The sequence below is a fragment of the Lissotriton helveticus genome, chromosome 1_2, assembly GCF_964261635.1.
Source record: "Lissotriton helveticus chromosome 1_2, aLisHel1.1, whole genome shotgun sequence".
NCBI lineage: Eukaryota > Metazoa > Chordata > Amphibia > Caudata > Salamandridae > Lissotriton > Lissotriton helveticus.
The window spans coordinates 1,441,207-1,463,539 of NC_136058.1; the positions used below are offsets into that span (position 1 = coordinate 1,441,207).

Below are 22,333 nucleotides of genomic sequence, written 5' to 3' on the forward strand. Positions count from 1 at the left end.
AAAAAAAGGAGTGAGAAGAGATGCAATTATGGGCAATGATGGATCCAGGTAGGCAAAGTACTCAGTAGAAAAGAGGCATTGGAGAAATATAGGAATTTTGATGGTAAATATTCTCTAAGGTAGATCTCCTGCCATGAGGATGTCAATATGGAGTCTGCCTCATGTGGTGTGCGGATTTCCTTAGCCCCGACCGGACTGTGAACTTGAAGATGATCTGAAATTATTCAATTTAGACAGTGTGATCTCCGACTCCGATGGAAGGGGTGGTCATGTGGAGGAGTGATGCACCGACAGCCGGCCTAGAAGGATGCAAAGTTACCAGGAACTGGAATCACATTCAGAGGGAGTTCTCATGGCTTTCACTGTTGCTGCCCGTGTGACTATCATGTCTGGGCACCCATAGACTGGTATGGTGGAGACTGTGGGCCTATGGGGAAGAAGCCATGTCCCACCGCATACATTTCGCAAAGTGGTAGAAAGTTTAATTAAAAAGGATTTATAACCAGGTTGATCAAAGATATGCCCTAGTAAATAGAGGTCTATATACAAACTTGTTCTTTCCATCTGTTTCTTGTCCTTGAACCCACCTGCGTTCCCTTCAGAATAGGAGCTTGCTTAAGTGGACAATGTGTGTGTTAGAAGGTGACTGCTTCAGTCATATTTCAAATCAAAGGAGCACATCCTTCTTAAGATCATACACAGTGCTACAGCTGAAGCTCCAGAGTGAACTGTATGCCACCCTTCTCTGAAAGTAGGAATAAGACCCACTCAAGGTAGAAAAAGTGTCAGATGTAAATATAGGTGCGCCATGAAAGCCCTGATGAGGATGGCTAGAGAGCCTGGGTGGACACAGGGCCCTTAGATTGTGTTTCAAGTTTGGGATTGTTCGGGGGAGACCGCCCCTTCAAGCTGCAGTCACTGGGTGCTGCAGGGCCCACAATCCATGCCATTTTCTGTGGAGCCAAACGATGGCACTGCAGCTAGCCTGCAGAGACAACAGTTCAGAGGTGTGAATGTTCACGTCCCAGAGTAAGTGGTCTCGGAAAGATGAAAGAGAGTAAGCATAGCCTTAGTGCACAATAACTATTGCTCACTGACTAGAATTGCAATTTCTTACCATACGTCAACTCAAGGAGCTTGGTGAAGGTCTCCAGTGAAAAGCTCCAGCTCAGCAGACCTCAAAATGAGTCCTGTTGTGCAGAAGCATGGGCAGCTCTCCTTTTTTTAAATTTTTTATTATTTTTCTATAGAATACATTCACAACCGCTGTTAAAGGGTTAGACAATAATGAGTAGTAGTCGTTTTTACATTGGTGTTTATATAGCTAGCCCCTTCTGTCTGTATTTTGAGAGTGAAAAAAAGGCAAGAAGGAAAGGACAGAAAAATTAGTTGTGAAAAAATGAGGTATAGGACAGGCACGGAGAGAGGAACAGTCGCTGATTTGGCATCAGCTATACACTCTACATTACATCTGACACACTTTCAGGTTGTTTGAGTCCACATGCAGGCTCAACCGGGCTAAAGTAGGGAACAACTCTTTGGGTCGAGGACCGATCCGTTGTTTGTGCATCCCAGCGGTTTATGGGGGTTCATAAGTCATAAGAGTCTATGTAAGTGTCCAGAGCTTCCCACATCCCTCTCGAGGACGACTTCCAGGGTGAGTACAGTAGCGTAATATTGTCCGCTCCTCTGAGATGCGTGACCCAGTTAATCCAGCCTTTGTAGCTAGTCTTGCTTGTGTCTTTCCAGTTGGTTAGACCATTTTCTCAGCTGCTGTCAGTAAACGATCCAGTAGGTCCTTATCTAGTTCAGTTCTCAATTTTGTGTGCATAAATGCCAAGGTGAGGGTGGAGAATTCCATTGCTAGTTTACACTCAAACATATCATTAATGAAACCAAAGATTTTCTCCCAGAATACCTTGAGTGTTGGGCAATGGAAGATAAGGTGTGCTAGGTCCCCCTTCCCTTTGTTACAATTCCAGCAGAGTGCGTCCTCCCGGAGTCCTAATGAGTATAGTCGCACTGGGGTCCAAAATACCTTGTGAAGCAGCCAAAATTTTGTTTGAGCTAGTACTGGAGTAATCTTATTACGCAAGGCCGAGGACCATTGTGTTGCCCAGTCCTGTTCGTTGAGTGGAGTTTTAGATTGTTTATCCCAGTAGGCGACTGTTTTTTCATTAAGTTTGGGGGTTTTGGGACTCAGGAATGGGGGGGGGGGCTCTCCTTTTACAAGGCAACAGCTGCAGATAACAGCAGAGCCCTGGCATGAACCTGGGAATCGCTCACCCTTTGTTTAGAGTTGAGGATTCCTTGAGGCAAATTCTGAATCAAATAGTACAAAGATTCCTTTTATTCAACCAAAACTGCTATACCAGCGTGGCATTAAAGGCAAATTCCCTAGGAGAGTGACAGGTGCCAGATCCAATCCAGAGTTAGACACATACCTGTGTTTTTCTCAGGAAACCCTGGAACCGCAAGAGAGTCGCGAAGAACCACCTCGCAAGAGGGAGCTCGGCTTTGCATTATAACATGAAGAGGTCCCTTTTCCGGCTGGATCCAAGCAACTCTTGGAACATACAATGTCTGTCTGTTTACGCTCTTGGTAACTCACCCTTGTAGCGTCTGACCCACCCGCATTTCCATGATCCAGTCCAATATTTAGACTTTCTTGCCTGTATTACTTGCTGCTCCTTTTTGTAGTGTTATGGTATGAACATACGCCTTTAGTGGGGTATGTAAACTGAATATATATATATCAGTCACAAAGAGGTCTACAGGTAGTATGACAACTGATGTATAAAACACACTACAGATAGGATGTTATACACAGAGTAATATGAATAGTATATAAGCAGATAGGTAACAGGGCCTCTTAACTGTGGTACACACAAGCCAGTTTGTTGACTAACATACTTTAAGAGTAAATTGCGGAAAGTGCTGTTTTATTAACCCTCACTTCAAGGAGAATTTTTAAAGCATCAGTAAGAGGAAACGTGTAGAACATCTGTATGAAAAGGTTCAACAGGCTTATAACTGTCTCCGATCTTTCCAGAGGTCCTCACCGTTTGCAATGCTTCATTCTAACATTTTGAATGACTATTTAACTCTTTAAAGAGCTGTCATGAGCGAGATACAATAAGTCAGAAATGCGCTGAATTGAGTGACAAATGCAAAAAGAACAATTGATGGACAGAATGCAGAACAATATCATACATTCACCTCAGTACAGAAATCTGGGCCTAACTCCATTGTTTTTTGCTCACCATGCTATTCCAGTTTGGACCTAGACATATGCAAATCAGTCTTGACCCTGCACCCAATGGGAACAGACCAGCCCGAACTGCCAGGCGAGGTCCTCCCTGGACTGGAAAGAAGCATCCAGGACTCACTGGCGTAACGAAAACTGAGGGGGACTCCCTGCATGGTACGGAGAGGCCCCCACTCCGGGCTCAAACATGAGCTCTCGGGCCAGAGTGCAGTGCAGAGGGGGCCCCCCCGCACCGCGTGGGCTGCAGGGGCCTGTGTTACGCCCCTGCCAGGACTAGTTTCGGATTTTCAGCCCTCATCAGCCAGGATAGCTTGACTCCAGTGGCATAGAGAGCACGGGACCCACGTCTGGGCATACCCGTCCCACTCAGGGTGACAAATGCAAAAAGAACAATTGATGGAAAGAATGCAGAACAATGTTATACATTCACCCCTGTACAGAGATCTGGGCTAAATCCATCTTTTTTTTGCTCACCATGCCTTTCCAGGTTGGACCCAGCCATATGCATATCAGTCTTGACCCTGTAACCGAAACCGGTCCTAGAATGCTTGTTTCCGGTCCAGGGAAGACCTGGCTTGGCAGTTCGGGCAAGACTGATTTGTATATGGCCAAGTCTAAACTGGGGCGGCGTGGTGAGCAAAAGAATGATGGATTCTATCCAGATCTCTTGACTGGGGGTGATTGTTTTGATTTGTTCTGCATTCCGTCCATCAATTGTGTGTCTTTTGCTGAATTGAGTGACAGCATTGGGACTTGCAGGCTGAACACGAACCCCGCAGCAGCAGACATGACAATCTGCTGTTTTTGCCAGAATAATCAGCTCCTAAAGAGTAACATTTCACAGATGTTTCTCCCTCTCCTGTCTCCTCAATCACTGTGTTGGCAACACGACTTGTACAAGTCTTTGGAAAACCACACACAAGTAGTCAGTTTGTCAACATCTTTTCAGCTGAGACCTAGTTATTGAACTTTGGGTCTGATGTTGATATGGTGTAAAATACACAAATTGTCTGAAAAAAGCAACAAACAGCTGTAAGCAGCACTCTCCCACAGGCAGAGCGCCAGAACGTTGAAGTTGAAAATTATGCTGTCCACCTGAGCTCACCTGGATACCTCGCTCAGAAGCTGACGATTTCTGGAGGCTCCAGGAACACCAGAGGCACTAACAATCTCTTGCTAAAGCCCCAAAGATTTCGCAAGGAAAAAACCTATAAACGCTCCTTCTCAGGAATGGCACCCAGGATCTGGAACTCACTCCCCCCCCCGAAACCAGGCTCATCTCCTCCACCATACTTTTTAAGAAAGAAGTAAAAGCTATCCTCATGGCTAAATACACCTGAATTATTATTGGGTATGATATTTACAGTCAATGTACCATTCAGTTCTACTGATCTTTTGCATTTTTGTATGACTCGTATCATTGACCTTCCTGATTGTTTACGCTATTACTTATTTGTACTTGTATCATAATTGATGTATCTGTCTGATCTGACTATGCTGTTGAGTCTGACTATGCTCCCACATGTAACTTATTTGTACTTGTATCATAATTGATGTATCTGTCTGATCTGACTATGCTGTTGAGTCTGACTATGCTCCCACATGTACCTTCCCCACCCCAATTGTTATGTACTCACATGCTATAACCTTCGTTTGTAAAGCGCTCTGATATCTGCAAAGATCTTGTTCGCGCTATATAAAACTTTCAAAATAAAATAAATAAAAAATATATAAATCTATATAAATCTTTGTGCTTAAAATAGTTAGCAGCAGTTTGTCAAAACAAGTTGTCTAATGCTTCACAATCTGTCCATGAAAGCACTGCTCATGCTACTGGAAGAAACACACTTCAAAGGCCTTTGATTGCTCTTTGTCCGACTGACCTTTAAAGTCATTGGGAGCGCTGCGTCATCTTTAGCACCCCTAGTTCTTGCGCCCCTAATGCTTTGCATATGGCTGGTCTCAGTCTGGAAGGCCAAAGTTGGCAAACATCGATTAACTTAAATGCGCCTGAACATTTAATTCAAGACTTCTCCCAGAAAGAGTATTTTCTAACAACTGCGCAGGTACGATCAAATGTGTATGTGCATGTACAAGTTTCACAAAGAAAATCTTTGAAAAGTTCCATATTGGTGTAAATTCCACTTGACCAGCTATAAATGGTTTCTACTGGATCCAATTGTTCGTTTGAGGTTTTTTTTTTTAAGGTTTGGTCCAGAGACGTTTGGGAAAGGCGCAGCACGTCATCGAAAAGAAGAGGGGTCCGCACAGGACCAAGGGGGTGGGGACCATCGAGCTAGGGAGATGATGACGCAGAAAGCAGTGGTGCAGTACTGGTGATCGTGATATAACGCCCAGTAGCAGTGATGATAAGCCTTGGGGTGTGACAGCCAAAGAGGTAGAACGGAGTTTTAATAATCAAACTACTAAATTAGCTCTCATTTCATAACCTACATCCCTCCTCTTATTTCCTTTTAACAGTTTAGATACCGTTAACATATTTATGTTAACTGTTCGCACAGCTGCTCGTTAAGTGGAATATTGTGTGGCAACTTTGTAGATTGCTCTGCAGATAGTAAAACAGGTTAATTCAGAGCAACGTCACCTTCGCCTGGAAGTGCAGAAATAGAGGAGTTACTATTTCTCTCCCCCCCCCCCATCGCCCCACCTCACCACCACCTGAGTACTTACTTACCGACCTCTGAAGGATGACACTGATTTCCACCTTCCTTCCGAGGGACGGAGCCCGTGAATCATAAGCTCTACACGGCCGCATTACCACACTGAGTGACTAAACGTGCACCCTGTTCCAGGACTCTGTATGACTCAGCGCCCCCAGCATGGCATGATGGGAGGAGTGTGTAACCGAGAACCTGCGCGAGCTCCGAGGCGCGAGGCCGCCGGGAAAGGAGGTGTGGGGGGGCATCGGTATGTGCTCGTCACCCACTCCATTGCACAGTAACCTCTCCGATCCTTCCACTGACTCCAACTTCTCCCTGAACATGATACCATTATTACCCAATGTCTTTCCCCTCGAGAGGTAGCGCAGAGCCCAGTCGTTGCCCTCCCGTGCATTCTTCCAGAGTGAATGTAAACAGGCGCACCCGCCGTCAGCAGGGGCTGATCAATGGCTGAGAGCGCGAGGGGGTGCGAACTTCCCGTCGCGAGGCGTGCGTGCGTGCGCAGGAAGTGAGAGCCACGCGCCGGGGCCTTCAGATAGGCTCTGTGGGAGCCGGGTGTTTACAACAGAGAACGAGCTGGCAGGTGGAGGGCCGCATGAGTGTAAATTCACCAAAAGTGCCAGGGTGGTGGAAGGGGCCTCAGCGGGGCACATGTCCTATGAAAAGAAGTGGTGGGGGCTGACCAAGTAAGACAATATGCCAATGACCGCATGACGTCAAGATGTAGCACTATAAAATAAATAAAATAGTGCTACTTCAATTATTTGTGCAAATACTGGGACAGACTGACAGTCTTACAGTGTCTGCATTTATATGCAGATACAGAACAAAGGCAAAAGCATGCCTCTCTTAAGTACCTGGGAAGAGAAGGCAAGCTGTGTGCCTTTGTTTCCCTCTGTGGCATTTACATTTAAATGTAAGGTTCCAGGCAGCCCCCAGTCAGCATATACACACAAAAGAAAGCTGGATGGCCCCTTTAACTTCAGCCCAGCTGGAGGTGAAAAAAGGCTCCCTCCTTGCCTGCACGTTGCTGCTGGGAATGGAAAGCAGGAAACTCTGCAGGTGCTGCTGAACGTGTTCCGGTGTCATAAAAATTAGACCGGGACAAGTTCAGCATATTTCTGTGAGGCCCAACTTTTTGGCAGTGGGGACGCCCGTGTACCTGCGTGTACCACATACTGAGCCCTGGGCTTCAGGCATCCTTTGAGCCCCAGATTACATTGAAGGATTGAACCCCCTGTCCCTCAATTTCATCCTCAACAGCCTGCTACGTGCTCCTGAGGCAGGGGGGGGGGGGGGGGGGGGGGCTTGTAAGGGAGATGATGCCTCCATTCTTCATCCACCTTTATCCCCTTGTATGGCACCGCACTAGCATAACACAATGATGCCAGTGTGTACAGAAAGGCCAGCTGCATATCACGAGACACCCAGCCATGGTTTGGGTTGCCCTCTATGGCAGTACCAGCACCAACAAAACTGGTCGGCACGGGGCCCAGGTATGACCGTGAAGGTTAAAGCTCAGAGATTAATGATATAATGCTAGTGTTCTCACAAGGAATTAGCGTAATTCACTAAAGCTTGCATAATTTCGGCTCACTCAAGGAATGCGTAATTACTGAAATGTTCCAGCGTAATTGAAGCTTTTCCTGGGCCTAGTTCACACACCGCCCTTGTGCTGTTAAAGAGCATTGGGGGGTTTAGTGTGGGTCAGTTGGGCCCATCCCCAGTCAGGAGGGGCACACGTGTAAAAGGTGGTTACAGCCAAGGGTCCACTTTGCTGCTGGTCATAATCCAGGCAAATGTATACGTCAGGTCTGTTCTTCTGCCTCCCTCAATAGCCACCATGTGAGCCACCAAACCACAGGGTAGCTTGTGTGGGTGGGTGGGGGAGGCTGCACCACTGTTTGTACCACCCCACTGGAGTAGTGGTGACAAAATGTGTTGACATCATCGCAATTTGTCAGAGGCTTCGTCTCTTGAAAGGTCCGTGATTTGACCTTTCATATACTGTCAGCGTGGAGGGCGTGCCGGGGTGGAGATATCCAGTCAACGGGAGGGGTGTCCCTCTGTGTCTGTACCATCAGAGTCACGTGGTACGCATCAGCGGAACTGGTCTGAGGTATCCAGGTATGGCTGTGAAGGATCAACTTCAGAGGTAAATGGTCAATGGTGAAGGGGCACACAGTGCCAGGGACCATCAACAATGGAGAGGAGGATTGACTGCAAGTAGGGCTTCAGAGCCCTAGACAAATTGGTCACCGAACCTAGTGACCAGTTGAGGACTGAATCCAGCCCTTGTAGATCCAAATAAATGCAACCAGTGTTTATCGACCCTCTATAGGTGTGCAGCATGTGAATTGAGACCCCTCAGATAGGCGGCCGGAGCACAGGGCTACCCTCCACAAAGGCAAGGAGTGGGAACTGAAGAAATGATACATGGGTCTGAGCAACCCGGTTCACTTTCTGCCGCTGTGCTTAATTTGTATACAAAAAATAAGGCGCATGGCTCTCGTCAGGAGGCTATTGCAGCTTGCAAACGTCACACCGGGTCCGCGGGGACATGGAAAGCTCACTATGCACCGCCACGCTGCTAAAAATTTGGAAGTGGAACTGACTACATTTTTAATAACATAAAAGCTGGAGTGGCTTATGCGGGTATGCTCGCACACATCAATCTGATTACATTACAATAATGCACTGCAGCAGGGGGACGGCAATCAATAAGGACACTTTTAATATGAACTCCAGTTTATTCTTGGAATTGTGGTTATACTTGAAGCTGACAAAATATGCATTTGAGACTACTCAGTTTAACAAAACGGTGCCACTTGTATACACTTTTGGACTTGAGTGTACAACATGAAATCAAACTATCCGAAAGAGTCGCGTTTAGCGCTGAAGGAAAACTCATCTGCTACAACAGGTCTGCATTATTTCCAAGGCTGGCTCGATAAACTATGTCAACATGGACAAAGAAACAAGGCGTTTAGCCCTGCATGCCAAGACATATAATACAGCACACATGAACTGAAGAAGGTGGTCTCGGTTGGTGTCCATATTTCTATAAGAGGCTGTGATACCACCAACTTCTTAGCGAAACAAAGACACCTGAATATTACAATCGGAATTTGAGGTTGAACTGATTTCCATAAAACGTGTAGTTTTAAATGCGGAAAACACAAGTTACAAGTGGTGTCATAAGCATAAACCAGGACAAAACGGCAAAGCATCATTAAAAATCTAAAGTCCAGCACTGCTGCGAGTATTAATGGCAATCAGATGATGCTGGTGCAGCCATACGGCCCTAGGAGAGAGGGTTTCAAACTTCCAGGGAGGAGTAGAAATTATCTGAAAGAGAACTTAATAGGACACATGAAGGAGCCTTTTAGCTCTATCTTGACAATGTAGCTGTCTGCTCGGCCTATTCTTGCAATATTCATAGAGTAGTCTTTGGTGCAGGCCCCATCCGCCAGCAGCACACTTGGGCGAGACCTCTTTTAGCCGATACTTTATGACTGTGTCAATCATATGATGGCTTACCTGAGGAGTATACATCTATCATCTAATACTACTGACTGTTTGGAAGATAATTTTGCCTCTGAAGGGGATCCATTACAATAAACGAGGGACCAGTTTATATCTAAAAAGTACCCTCCATCCTTACACTTTCTGGCCTATTCAGTCCTTTATCCCATACATGCACATTGTATGCAAAAAAAACGTTATTTCTTTCCATTGCAAGACGCATTGCTTCAATTCATAACACAACAAATGCATTGCTAGGGATGGCAAGAGACTATTGGATCGCGTCAGAGGAACAAGATTTTTTGTCCTTAGCAACTGCATTCATCCACCTGGCCATTGCGGCACACGGGACAGCTTTTACAAAGTCAGTAGGTCTGGCTTTCCACGGAAGATGCAAACCTTCTCTATTAGCTTTACCAATGCTTCTTGTGTTTCAAACTGTGAGAGGATTAACATGGAGAGCATGTTCAATTTCAAATAAATAAGGGTGGGCAAAAGGGCATACTGTTTTCCTTGCAATTTGCGCATATTTTGCATGAAAAGTAGGAGTTTGCAAGTTTTTTATCATGAGAACCCCATTGGTTCGCAAATTTTTCTCAGCTAGAAAACAAACATCTGTGAGGTAAGCACTCATGCACAAAAAGGTTCAAGAAACATAAGAGCATCCAGTTTCTGTAAGTCGTGTTGTAAAAGTTGCAAGCTCAGCGAATGAGGTACAGCAGACAATTTCCACGAGGCATGGATCCAGATACCTGCTGTTCAAGTCACTGCCCAGCCTCCATTCCTGCATGGATACAGGGGCCTGCTGTTCAAATCACTCTTCAGCCTCCATCCCAGCATGGATACAGAGGCCTGCTGTTCAAATCACTCCTCAGCCTCCATCCCTGCATGGATACAGAGGCCTGCTGTCCAAATCACTCCTGATCCCCCATCCCTGCATGGATACAGAGGCCTGCTGTTCAAATCACCCCTCAGCTTCCATCCCTGCATGGATACAGAGACCTGCTGTCCAAATCACTCCTGAGCCTCCATCCCTGCATGGATACAGAGAACTGTCCACGTCATCCCATAGCCTCCATCCCTGCATGGATACAGAGACCTGCTGTTCAAATCACTCCTCAGCCTCCATCCCTGCATGGATGCATATAGCCGGTGTCCAAATCACTCCTGAGCCTCCATCCCTGCATGGATACAGAGACCTGCTGTTCAAATCATTCATGAGCCTCCATCCCTGCTTGGATACAGAGAGCTGCTTTTCAAATCACTCCTCAGCCTCCATCCCTGCATGAATGCATATACCCGGTGTCCAAATCACTCATGAGCCTCCATCCCTGCATGGATACAGAGACCTGCTGTTCAAATCATTCCTGAGCCTCCATCCCTGCTTGAATACAGAGGCCTGCTGTTCAAATCATTCCTGAGCCTCCATCCCTGCTTGGATACAGAGAGCTGCTTTTCAAATCACTCCTCAGCCTCCATCTCTGCATGGATACATAGACCTGGTGTCCAAATCACTCCTGAACACATATACCTGCATAGATACAGACCTGTCCACTGCACACCTGAGCCTCAACCCCTGGATACAGAGGCCTCTTCTATCCATCACCACTGAGCCTCCACCCCTGGATACAAAGGCCTCTACTAGCTATCACCACTGAGCCTCTATCCCTGCATGGATCAAGAGACCTGCTGTCCAGATCACTCATGAGCCTTTATCCCTGCATGGATACAGAGACCTGCTGTTCAAATCCAACCTGAGCCTCCATCTCTGGATATAGGGACCTGCTGTCCAGATCACTCATCAGCCTCCATCCCTGCATGGATACAGAGACCCGGTGCGCAAATTACTCTTGGGCCTCCATCCCTGCATGGGTACAGAGGCGTGCTACCCAGATCACTCCTGGGCCACCATCCCTGTATGGATACAGAGGCCTGCTGTCCAAATCACTCCTGGGCTTCCACAGCTGCACGGATACACAGACGTGCTGTCTACAGCACTCTGAGCCGCCATCCCTGCATGGATACAGAGACTTGTCCACGGGACTCCCAAGCCTTCATCCCTGGATACAGAGACCTGTCCAAATTACTCCTGAGCCTCCCTTCCTACATGGATACAGAGAACTGCTGTCCAAATCTCCCCTGAGCCTCCCTCCCTGCATGGATACAGAGGCCTGCTGACCAAATCACTCCTGGGCCTCCATCCTCCTGAGCCAGTGTTACTGCATGGATACAATGGTCTCATCTCTCCACCACTTGTGAGCCAGTCTTACTGCATGGATACAGAGGTCTCTTCTCTCCATCACTCCTGCGCCAGTGTTACTGCATGGAAACAAAGGTCTCATCTCTCCATCACTCGTGAGCCGGCGTTACTGCATGGATAAAGAGGCCTGTTCTCTCCATCACTCCTGAGCCAGTGTTACTGCAATGATACAAAGGCCTGCTCTCTCCATCACTCTTGAGCCGGTGTTACTGCATGGATACAGATGCCTCTTCTATCTATCAGTATTGCACCAGTGTTATTGCATGGACACAGAGGCCTGTTCTCCCCATCAATCCAGAACCAGTGTTACTGCATGGATACAAAGGCCTTTTCTCTCCATCACTCGTGAGCAAGTGTCACTGCATGGATACAAAGGACTGTTCTCTCCCTCACTCCTGAGCCAGTGTTACTTTGTGGATACAGAGGTCTACCCGGTCCATCACTCGTGAGCTAGTGTTACTGCATGGAAACAAAGGTCTCATCTCTCCATCACTCGTGAGCCGGTGTTACTGCATGGAAACAAAGGTCTCATCTCTCCATCACTCGTGAGCCGGTGTTACTGCATGGATACAGATGCCTCTTCTATCTATCAGTATTGCACCAGTGTTATTGCATGGAAACAAAGGTCTCATCTCTCCATCACTCGTGAGCCGGTGTTACTGCATGGAAACAAAGGTCTCATCTCTCCATCACTCGTGAGTCGGTGTTACTGCATGGATACAGATGCCTCTTCTATCTATCAGTATTGCACCAGTGTTATTGCATGGATACAGAGGCCTGTTCTCCCCATCACTCCTGAGCCATTGTTACTGCGTGGATAGAGAGATCTACCATGTCCATCACTCCTGAGCCAGTGTACTGCATGGATACAAAGGTCTCATCTCTCCATCACTCGTGAGCCGGTGTTACTGCATGGAAACAAAGGTCTCATCTCTCCATCACTCGTGAGCCGGTGTTACTGCATGGATACAGAGGTCTCTTCTTCCCATCACTCTTGCACCACTGTTATTGCATGGATAAAGAGGCCTGTTCTCTCCATCACTCCTGAGCCAGTGTTACTTCATGGATACAGAGATCTACCATGTCCATCACTCCTGAGCCAGTGTACTGCATGGATACAAAGGTCTCATCTCTCCATCGCTCCTACACCAGTGTTACTGCGTGGATACAGAGGTATGATCTTGCCAACACTTGCGAGCTAGTGTTACTGCATGGATACAAACGCCTGCTCTCCATCACTCCTGAGCCAGTGTTACTGCATGGATACAAAGGTCTCATCTCTCCATCGCTCCTACACCAGTGTTACTGCGTGGATACAGAGGTATGTTCTTGCCAACACTCGTGAGCCAGTGTTACTGCATGGATACAAACGCCTGCTCTCCATCACTCCTGAGCCAGTGTTACTGCGTGGATACAAAGGTCTCATCTCTCCATTGCTCCTACACCAGTGTTACTGCATGGATACAGAGGCCTCTTCGCTCCATCACTCCTGAGCCAGTGTTACTTCATGGATACAGAGATCTACCATGTCCATCACTCGTGAGCCAGTGTTACTGCATGGATACAAAGGACTGTTCTATCCATCACTCGTGAGCCAGCGTTACTGCATGGATACAAAGGACTGTTCTCTCCATCACTCGTGAGCCAGTGTTACTGCATGGATAAAGAGGCCTGTTTGAATGATAAAATACAGCAATAACCAAGGTTCAGTGGGTCCCTCGGGGCTCGGGGCCCTGGTGCCAGTGCACCTGCTGCACCACTGGAAGCTACGCCCCTGTGTGTATGTGCTGCGGGCTGCCTCGTACCTGTCCGTGCAGAAGCCCCCTCGCGCCTCCCCTCCCCTCACATTCCCGAGCCCGCAGCAGGGTAGCACCGCTCCTCTGGAGGGGGGAAAGGTTACCGCCTCGCTAGGACATCCCTGCCCTTTGCAAAAACCCCATCCGTGGGCAGGTCCTGTGGGCTGCGGGCTACACGGAGGGAGTGGGGGAAATAGCTCAGGAGTGATTAATAGGGTCCCCAAACCACCCCCCTGCCATTCCTGTGGCGGAGACGTTTTTGGAAGAACTTACGGATTAAACCTTGAATAAGCACGCAGCCCGCAAACAAGAACATTCTAAGAAAAGTGTGTTTGCCAAAAAGGAAAAATCCCGCTCTGCTGAGTATGCCCGGAATGCCTTGTTATGTTTGAGCGTTCACACAGGGAGAAAGACAAGGAGCCGCGCTGCATCATGGGAAGTGAGGACTGGGCGAGAGTCACAGCAGAGTGCGGAGGCCCCTGTGCCCAAGAAGGGCTGAATGAGCACCCGCTTAAAGACGCGCACCCAAAGTTGTGTAGCAAGGTTGGCACGACCCTTGATGCAAGCAAGGAAAATGGGCACGATTGCCCCCATGGGTAGGTAGTAAGAGTTGTAATTGAGTAGGGTTAGCAGATATTGAAAACCATAACCCAGCACATTCCACAAACATAGAAGTAGGAATACAATTCTTCATGGACCGAGGATATACTAGTTAATTTTGCAATAGAACAAGTGTTCCCCACAACCAACCACCTGTTCAGTAGATCCTCTAAAAAAAAAACCAGAATATGTGCATTATTTACTGATATTTGCCAGAACGGATGCCGCAAAAATCATGATTGTCCAAGCAAATTCCGGGTGCCTGGTCACCCTAACTTTGTGGAATGGTGGGCCCCTGACACTCTTGGGCCCCGGTGCCATATTGAGAGCTAGCATCTCGCAACCTCAAATATCTAAGGTCAAAAGGAGCATGAGAGGGATAATCATAGTTGCTCACCTGTCTCTCCAATGTCTCACGCTGGCGCTCCCGAACAAAATGACATACAGGTGGTAGATCTTTGCGGGTTCACCTAACCTATTGATTTCCCAAAGAAAATAACATACAGTACATGCTGTGGGTTCATAGAGAATCTAGGATGACTGTGGTTGACCCCTCCCATTGATCTCCCCAAAGAAGATAAACAGTCTTTAGGGGTAACAAACAACCTCATTACTTATGGGCTCACTCATCTCACTGGTGTCCTAAAACAAAATAAGAATCGTGCTTTGGGGTAGCAGATGAGGTGCTGATCCCTGAGGCTCATCCAGTCTTTTGGCTTCCAAAAGCGCGATGGGAACAAGCTTAGGGAGTAGTGCGTGGCCTGTTACCTTTTACCTCGCCTCACTGATACATCAACATGAAAGAAGAAACACAGCTGGTGTTGGGTGGTGACCAGGGATTCTCCTAGCTAATGAACCCCTCGCTCACAAAGCTGAAACTACACTGGGCCTAGTTTCACCCACATCATGGAACCATCAGTCCCGGAAGACCATCTTCAACATTTGATGAATCACTAACCACAACCTAACCAATGTTAACTGACTGACTAACTATGCACGCACACCACTAACCACTAAAACAAGCACTAGAAAAGGGTGCAATACATCCTCCCAAAAATCCTAAAGAAGAATTTTCTCCCCACCAACAATGCATTACTGAAGACTCACTAGGAAAATCCATGTGGTGGATCATGCTGTGGTGCTGTGTGTTGCAAAAAAAGGTTAAGTACATGTCACATATTGGCAAGATAGCAAACCAAACAAGTGAACTCTTCAAAAGCCACCATGACATTACTGTATCACAAAAACAGAAAACCCTTTAGAGAAGGAAATATGATCTTGTGGTAGAGATGCTGCCTTTGGTCCCAATTTGATCTTTGGAACTTGATCAAACATATTGAATAATTTTGGCAAATCGTCGTACTGCCCTGTGCCCCAAACTGGAATCATGTGAAAACACAAATGTTCAGTGGTTCATCTGGTACTTTCCCAATTGCATTCCTCACCTTGCCTTCCAATCATAACCTAGTGATGGGAAACTGGCCTCAGCTGAAATTCCGCGGTCTGCGTAAATTCTGCGCTTTATACTGGCTAACTAACGTTCATATGTCATTTGGTTTATATGAAGTGCATGTATGACGAGATTGTTTTGTATATTTTTTATAAGTGCCAATATATGACTTTTAGGAGTTTGATTCGGTTTAATCTGAACAGTTCAGTGGTTCAAGTTCAAGTTCAGAAATTTGAATAGCGCACTACTCACCCAGAGGGTCTCAAGGCGCTTGTGGGAGGAGGGGGGGTACTTTACTTATCGAATATCCAAGTTTTAAGTTGCTTTCTGAAGGAGTGGTGGTTCTGTGTAAGGCGGAGGTGGGTGGGGAGAGAATTCCAGGTTTTGGCCGCTAAGTAGGAGAAGGATCTTCCCCCCATGGTGGATCTGTGGATGCGCGGAATAGCGGTGAGGGCTTGATTAGACGAACGAAGTTGGCGGGTGGGGGTGTAAAAGGACAGGCGCGTGTTGAGGCATTCGGGTCCTAGGTCGTAAAGGGCTTTGTGTGCGTGGGTGAGGAGTCGGAACGGTATCCTCTTGTTGACGGGGAGTCAGTGGAGGTCTTTCAGGTGACCGGAAATGTGAGCTTTGCGGGGGATGTCAAGTATGAGTCTGGCTGAGGCGTTTTGGATGCGTTGGAGTTTTTTCTGTAGTTTGGCTGAGGTTCCGGCGTAAAGGGTGTTTCCGTAGTCCAGTCGGCTTGTGACCAGTGCGTGGGTGACCGTTTTTCTTGTTTCGGTGGGGATCCAACAGAATATTTTTTTGAGCATGAGTAGGATGTTGAAGCATGATGAAGAAACGGCGTTGACTTGTCTGGTCATCGAGAGGGAGGAGTCCAGGATGAATCCCAGGTTTCGTGCGTGGTCCGTTGGTATGGGTGATATTCCCAGGGCCGGTGGCCACCATGAGTCGTCCCAAGCAGAGGGGGATGAGCCTAAGATTAGGACTTCCGTTTTGTCCGAGTTCAGTTTTAGACGGCTGTTCTTCATCCACTCGGCTACATCTTTCATTCCTTCGTGTAAGTTGGTTTTGGCGGTGTTTGGGTCTTTGGTGAGGGAGAGGATCAGCTGGATGTCGTCTGCGTAGGAGATGATGTTGAGGTTGTGTTGGCGCGCGATGGATGCGAGGGGCCTCATGTATACGTTGAAGAGGGTGGGTCTGAGTGAAGATCCTTGTGGTACGCCGCAGATGACTTCGGTGGGCTCCGATCTGAAAGGGGGGAGGCGGACTCTCTGGGTTCTTCCGGCGAGGAACGAGATGATCCAGTCCAATGCTTTTCCTTGTATTCCGACGTTGTTGAGCCGTTGTATGAGGGTGCTATGACAGACTGTGTCGAAGGCTGCGGAGAGGTCGAGTAGGATGAGGGCAACTGTTTCTCCGTTGTCCAGGAGTGTTCGAATGTCGTCTGTTGCTGCGATGAGGGCGGTCTCGGTACTGTGTTTGGCTCGGAAGCCGGACTGTGAGGGGTCGAGGGATTTGTTGGATTCGAGGAAGGTGGCGAGCTGACTGTTGACGGCTTTCTCAATAACTTTGGCAGGGAATGGGAGAAGCGAGATCGGGCGGTAGTTCTTGAGTTCAGTGGGGTCTGCTGTAGGTTTCTTCAGAAGGGCGCTGAGTTCGGCATGTTTCCAGCTTTCCGGGAAGGTAGCGGAGTTGAGGGAGCAGTTGATGACGTCTCGGAGATGGGGTGCGATGATGGAGTCTGCTTTGTTGAAAATGTGGTGGGGACATGGGTCGGTAGGCGATCCTGAGTGGATGGAGTTCATCAGGTGGATGGTGTCTTCAGTGGTGATTGGGTCCCAGGCGCAAAGGTTGTTAGAGGGGGGATTTGGTTCGGGGGTGGGTGGAGTGGACTGGTCTCCGGACTGGTTTTCAAAGCTGTTATGTATGTCGGCGATTTTGTTGTGGAAGAAAGAGGCTAGGGAGTCGCAGAGGTCTTGGGATGGGGTGATGTCGTTGGTGCCGGAGGTGGGGTTGGTAAATTCTTTGACGATGTTGAATAGTTCCGTGCTGTTGTGGGTGTTGTTGTCAAGTCGATCCTTGAATGCTGATTTCTTGGTGGATCGGATCAGTTGGTGGTGTTTGCGGGTGGCGTTCTTGAAGGTGGTGAGGTTGTCAGTGGTAGGGTTTTTTCTCCAGGCTTTCTCGAGGGTACGACAGAACTTCTTGGATGTCTTAAGGTCATCGTTGAACCAGGGGGCTTTTTTGCTACTTTGTTTGATTTGACGGTTATTCAAGGGTGCTAGTTCGTCGGCGCTGTGGGTGATCCATTGTGTGAGGTTGGTGGCAGCTTGATTAGGGTCCGATGATTTGGCAGGAGGGTTTTTGTGAAGCGAAGTGAGGAGCTGGTCGGTGGTAATTTTGTTCCAGTTTCTTCGGGGGATTGGTTGAGGGAGGTTGTGGGTCGTGGTCTTTTTGTAGTTGAAGTGAACGCAGCTGTGGTCCGTCCAGTGGAGAGCTGTGGTGTGGTTGAAGGAGATGTGTTTGCTGGAGGTGAAGATTGGGTCGAGTGTGTGCCCGGCATAGTGGGTGGGGGTATCAACAAGTTGTTTTAGTCTGAGATTGGCCAAGTTGTCCAGGAGGGTGGTGGTGTTGCTGTCGTTTTTCTTTTCCAGGTGGAAGTTGAGGTCTCCCAGTAGAATGTAGTCCTCAGAGGGGAGGGCGTGTGGGCTGATGAAGTCAGTGATGTCTTCGCTGAATTGTGTGCGGGGTCCTGGTGGTCTGTAGATGAGGGTGCCTCTGAGTGTGGTTTTGGGGTCGGTGTGGATCTGGAAGTGAAGGTGTTCGGCGGCTGTGAGGTTATCGTCTGAGCTGGTCGTGATGCGGATGGAGTTCTTATGTACGATGGCGATGCCTCCTCCTGTTTGGATGGTGCGGTCTTTTCGGATTATCTTGTAGCCGTCCGGGATGGCTATGGCGATGTCGGGAGCTGATGAGGCGTTCATCCAGGTTCCTGTAAGGAAGGCGACGTCCGGCGAAGTGGTGTCGAGTAGGTTCCAGAGTTCAATGGCGTGTCTGTGGACCGAGCGGGTGTTGAGTAGGATGCACTTCAGGTGGTTAGTGTCGGCGCACTTTTTGGAGTCTGTGGATTAGTGTGGGTCCTAATGCAGTCGAGTTTTCAGGAGTGGCAGGTGAAGGATCCATGGGTGTGTCCAGGGGCGGCTTGGTAGCATTCTTGGAGTCGGCCGGGGTTGAGTGCTGAGAGGGATGCGGCATCATACGTTATGCGGGTGGAGTGGGATTTGCGAGGACCAGGGGGTCAGGCGCTGGGCGCGGTCCAGGCGCGGACGGGCGTAGACGGGCTTACCTTTGGCGCGCATGGGGCACGACGGCTGCGCGTGAACGCTGCGCGTAAAAGCATCTGACATAAGTGGAGATTGGAGGGGGGCGGAGCGAGGGAGGAGCAGCTGGGAGGCGGGAGCGGGGTGGAGAGGACGGGCTCCGAGGCACAACAACAACACGTTGTTGGACGTTGGGTTTAAATATTGTTTGTAGGTTGACGGCTTAAGCGCCTTGAAGCGCACATAGGCAGGCAGTTAGGACCTAAACGGATGGCAGTGCTGGACCCAAGCTCCCGAATGTCCGATAAATGAAATGGAGCTGTCCAGGGAAGCGAAACATACCCTGGCCATATAGAATGTTGCGCAACCTCCACCTAGTAACATGTTGGCTCTAAGACAAATAATCGGAATGTAGCATTATGCAGGTTTGCAAAAATAGTGACAATTTGGAGCTCAACCTCGAAGTCAGGGAACCGGGTTCGAGTCTCAGAAGGGACGCTCACCATCTTATGATTCTAGGAAAATCACTTATTCCTGGCCGCACAAAATGTAAATACCTTCCGAAAATGTGTTTTTTTCCCCACTCACTCTAAATGGGATTACACACTGAATCTTCTGGCCTCGATTAGCACCCCATCACAAGGGAAAGTCACCCCCGCCCTCGGTGCCACTGTTTCCCCTCCACCCTCACATTATCCACGTTCTTTTGATACTGAGAGGGCGGTAGGTGCACGCAGTGCTGCGCACACCTGAGGAAACCCGCATCAGCAACACCGGCGCGCCATAAAACGAGCCCGCACAAGCCAGTCAGCTGCCGGCTGACCTCACGGCTGCAGTGCGGTGCGCCGGCCGCTAGGGGGCAGTGCGGGCGTCCCCTCACATCCACAGCAACAAGTGGCAATCACAGAGCGCCAGGGGAAAGTACCACAGGCGATGAAAAATGTAGACTATCAGGGTGTGGAAATCAGCGCCGTGCCTCGTCTGAAGTGTGATCACACAGATTCCACCCAGTGGCAGATGTAAGAAGGCATCCTGGAGCGGCAGGGCGGTGCCAGCTGCACAGTAGCAGCTGAAGTGGGCTGCCGCCTCTCAGTGGCATCCCATTCAGTTCGGGCAGCAACTTCTTCAAAGTCTGCTCATGTGCAAGTTTACAAATCCTAAGTACTGAGGGCATCTGGCACTAAAAATACAAAGTATAAAACAATTCTGGTTCCCACATTATGTAAACAATGTCCCTCTAGGTTAACCCGTGTAATGAATCTTCTGTTGATATCCTGAAAACTGGCGTAGGTCTGGACTTCTTGGGCCTACGCTGGACACCGCTAAACAAGCTCGCTAGCCGCGGACTTCCTTGTTTGTTCCTTGCAATTTAAAGCGCCTAGAGGAGACAGAACTCCCAGAGTTGTGTTCTCTGCGCCTCTTGCCATGTTCTTGCTTTCTCTGAGTTCACTTGCTCTTCCCATCTTTTTGCATTTGTTTGTTTATGTTCGAGTCCTCTCATCCCAGCCGCGATTGGGCGATTTAAAAAAAAGAAAGACAATGTTTTATCACCTAACTTTTAAATTAGACAGTGTAATCAGGCCGCTTTAATCTCTGAAATAAACAATTTTTCTGGCAGAGGAGTTGCCCTTTCCCCGCCTGATCTGGAGCCTGAATCTGTCAAGAACTGCAGGCTCCGGGAGACGACCCCTACTCCCCCACCCCAGACGTAATGTGTTGAGTTAAACCCGAGAGCAGGATGTTTAGACCCGACCATCATCCTGCGGCCGAGGCAAGAGTGGGCAGATGTGAGCGCCATTACCAGCATGTGCAGTGTCAAGTCAAAAACAAAGATTTACGCCCCCGCCCCCTTCCCCGGGGGGGTGGGTCTGAGAGGAGCCATTCACTGCCCCAAACAATGCTCCCCACACAATACCCGCGGGCGGACAAATCGGCCACCCCTCCCGCTATCCTCAAATAACTTTAAGAAGAAGCAGGTTGGGATGCGTGCCCCCCGTGGCTGCCCCCTGCCGCCCCCAGCTGGGACCTTTTCAAATTCACTTCCAAAGCTGCGCGGCCGCCTTCCTGCCCACCAGCAGAACACAGCCCGGCACACGGGGCGCAGCCGAGCCGGCCTGACAATGGGCAGATCTGTGCGGCACAATGGGGGCATCCCAGGGGCTTTCCAGCCCTCAGGAGAGGGGGAGCTCTGACGAGATCGCAATAATACCCTCCCCGCTGTGCATCGCTTTGAAAAGATTACCTCGTCGGTGTCTCTGGGGTAATGCAGAGTCTCGCACACGCGCAAGTGCCTGCCCCACACAACTTCATACAAGAATTGTGTGTGAGGGGGAGAGTTCACGGCTATGTTTTCACCCTCCCCTCCCTGAAGCCTCCACAGCAGGTTAACCTCTCTGTCTGTCTCAGAATCTCCAAGCCCGTTGTCTTTACTTGTATAAGGAAAAAAACTCACTCCTGCACTGCGCACAGTCCGCCGTTCAGATCCGAAAGCCAGACGCACTTTCACAATGTGCTGTAAAAGTATATAGTAATTCTGCACAGCGCCAAACTCTGGGCAGGTGCTGCTTCAAGGCGCTAAGCCCCATGCAGAATGAACGGCAAGGGAAGAGGACACGTCCCCCCAAATGCAGGTAACTTGAAGTGGTGCAACAAGGTATGCGCCTTACCTTGAGCAGGCGATCACCCGCAGACTATCGGATTGCTGGATCGATTCAACCGGTGCAGACACACATCCCGTGCTGTGCGGAGGCGACCCACACTCCCAGCGGCTCAGATCCCTCTGCCCTGTCCGAGCGTGCTGCGCAGACCCCTCCGATCCGTGTTAAAGACGCACACCGCCCTCACCGTGTGCAGAAGGCAGCAAGCCCCGCGATCCGATGAACTCACACCCCCCGCCCTCAGACAGCGGCGCTGATTTACTGCTCCTCGGCCACACCCCCGGGCAGGCGGGGGCAGCCGGTGCCAGCGCCCCTACCCCCCTCCTCCCGCCCAGCCGCAGGCGCTGACCCGCCGCTGCCCTGTCCCATCATTTCATAGGTTCCCATTGGTTTGTCCTCACCCAATCGAGCCGGCACTGAAAATGAAATTGATTCAGAGTATCATGCGCGCGCTGTGTGGTCCTCTCGGCGGCCTGACCCCAATAACCTGAATGTTACACGTGTTAATCGCTATTACGAGCCCCATAAGGGCAACTAGTGCATGTTTATAGGTTATCGTGTCACCCAGAACAAAGACGCAAGTCCATTAAAATGATTGCGATTGGTCTCTACTGTGCGGGCAAGTGGTACCAGCCAATTACAGAAAAAGAGTGCATAGAAAGCGACAGTGTGCGCTATACGAATGTCTCCACTTAGCCCTCGCGTGCTAATTAGCGTGTTGTCGTGTTTTAGCATACAGAGTGAATGCTCTAACACGATTCGAGACAAACCACGAA

The 22,333-nt window shown here is 49.0% G+C and overlaps 1 protein-coding gene across 2 annotated transcripts in view; it reads right to left on the reverse strand.

Annotated features, from left to right (window-relative positions):
- The window catches only part of BCAR3 (BCAR3 adaptor protein, NSP family member), a 299,503-nt gene extending 277,727 nt beyond the window's left edge, over positions 1–21,776 (reverse strand). The window contains exon 1 of one of the 2 annotated variants that reach the window (XM_078668222.1): positions 21,567–21,776. Coding sequence is in view for 1 of the 2 variants with exons in the window: in XM_078668215.1 (XP_078524341.1) it covers positions 5,964–6,044 (81 nt within the window). In the remaining variant the exon portion in view is untranslated. Of the gene's footprint in view, positions 1–5,963; positions 6,128–21,566 lie in introns of those variants that run through there. The other variant, XM_078668215.1, reaches the window with a different exon arrangement.
- Positions 21,777–22,333: the final 557 nt, after the last annotated feature.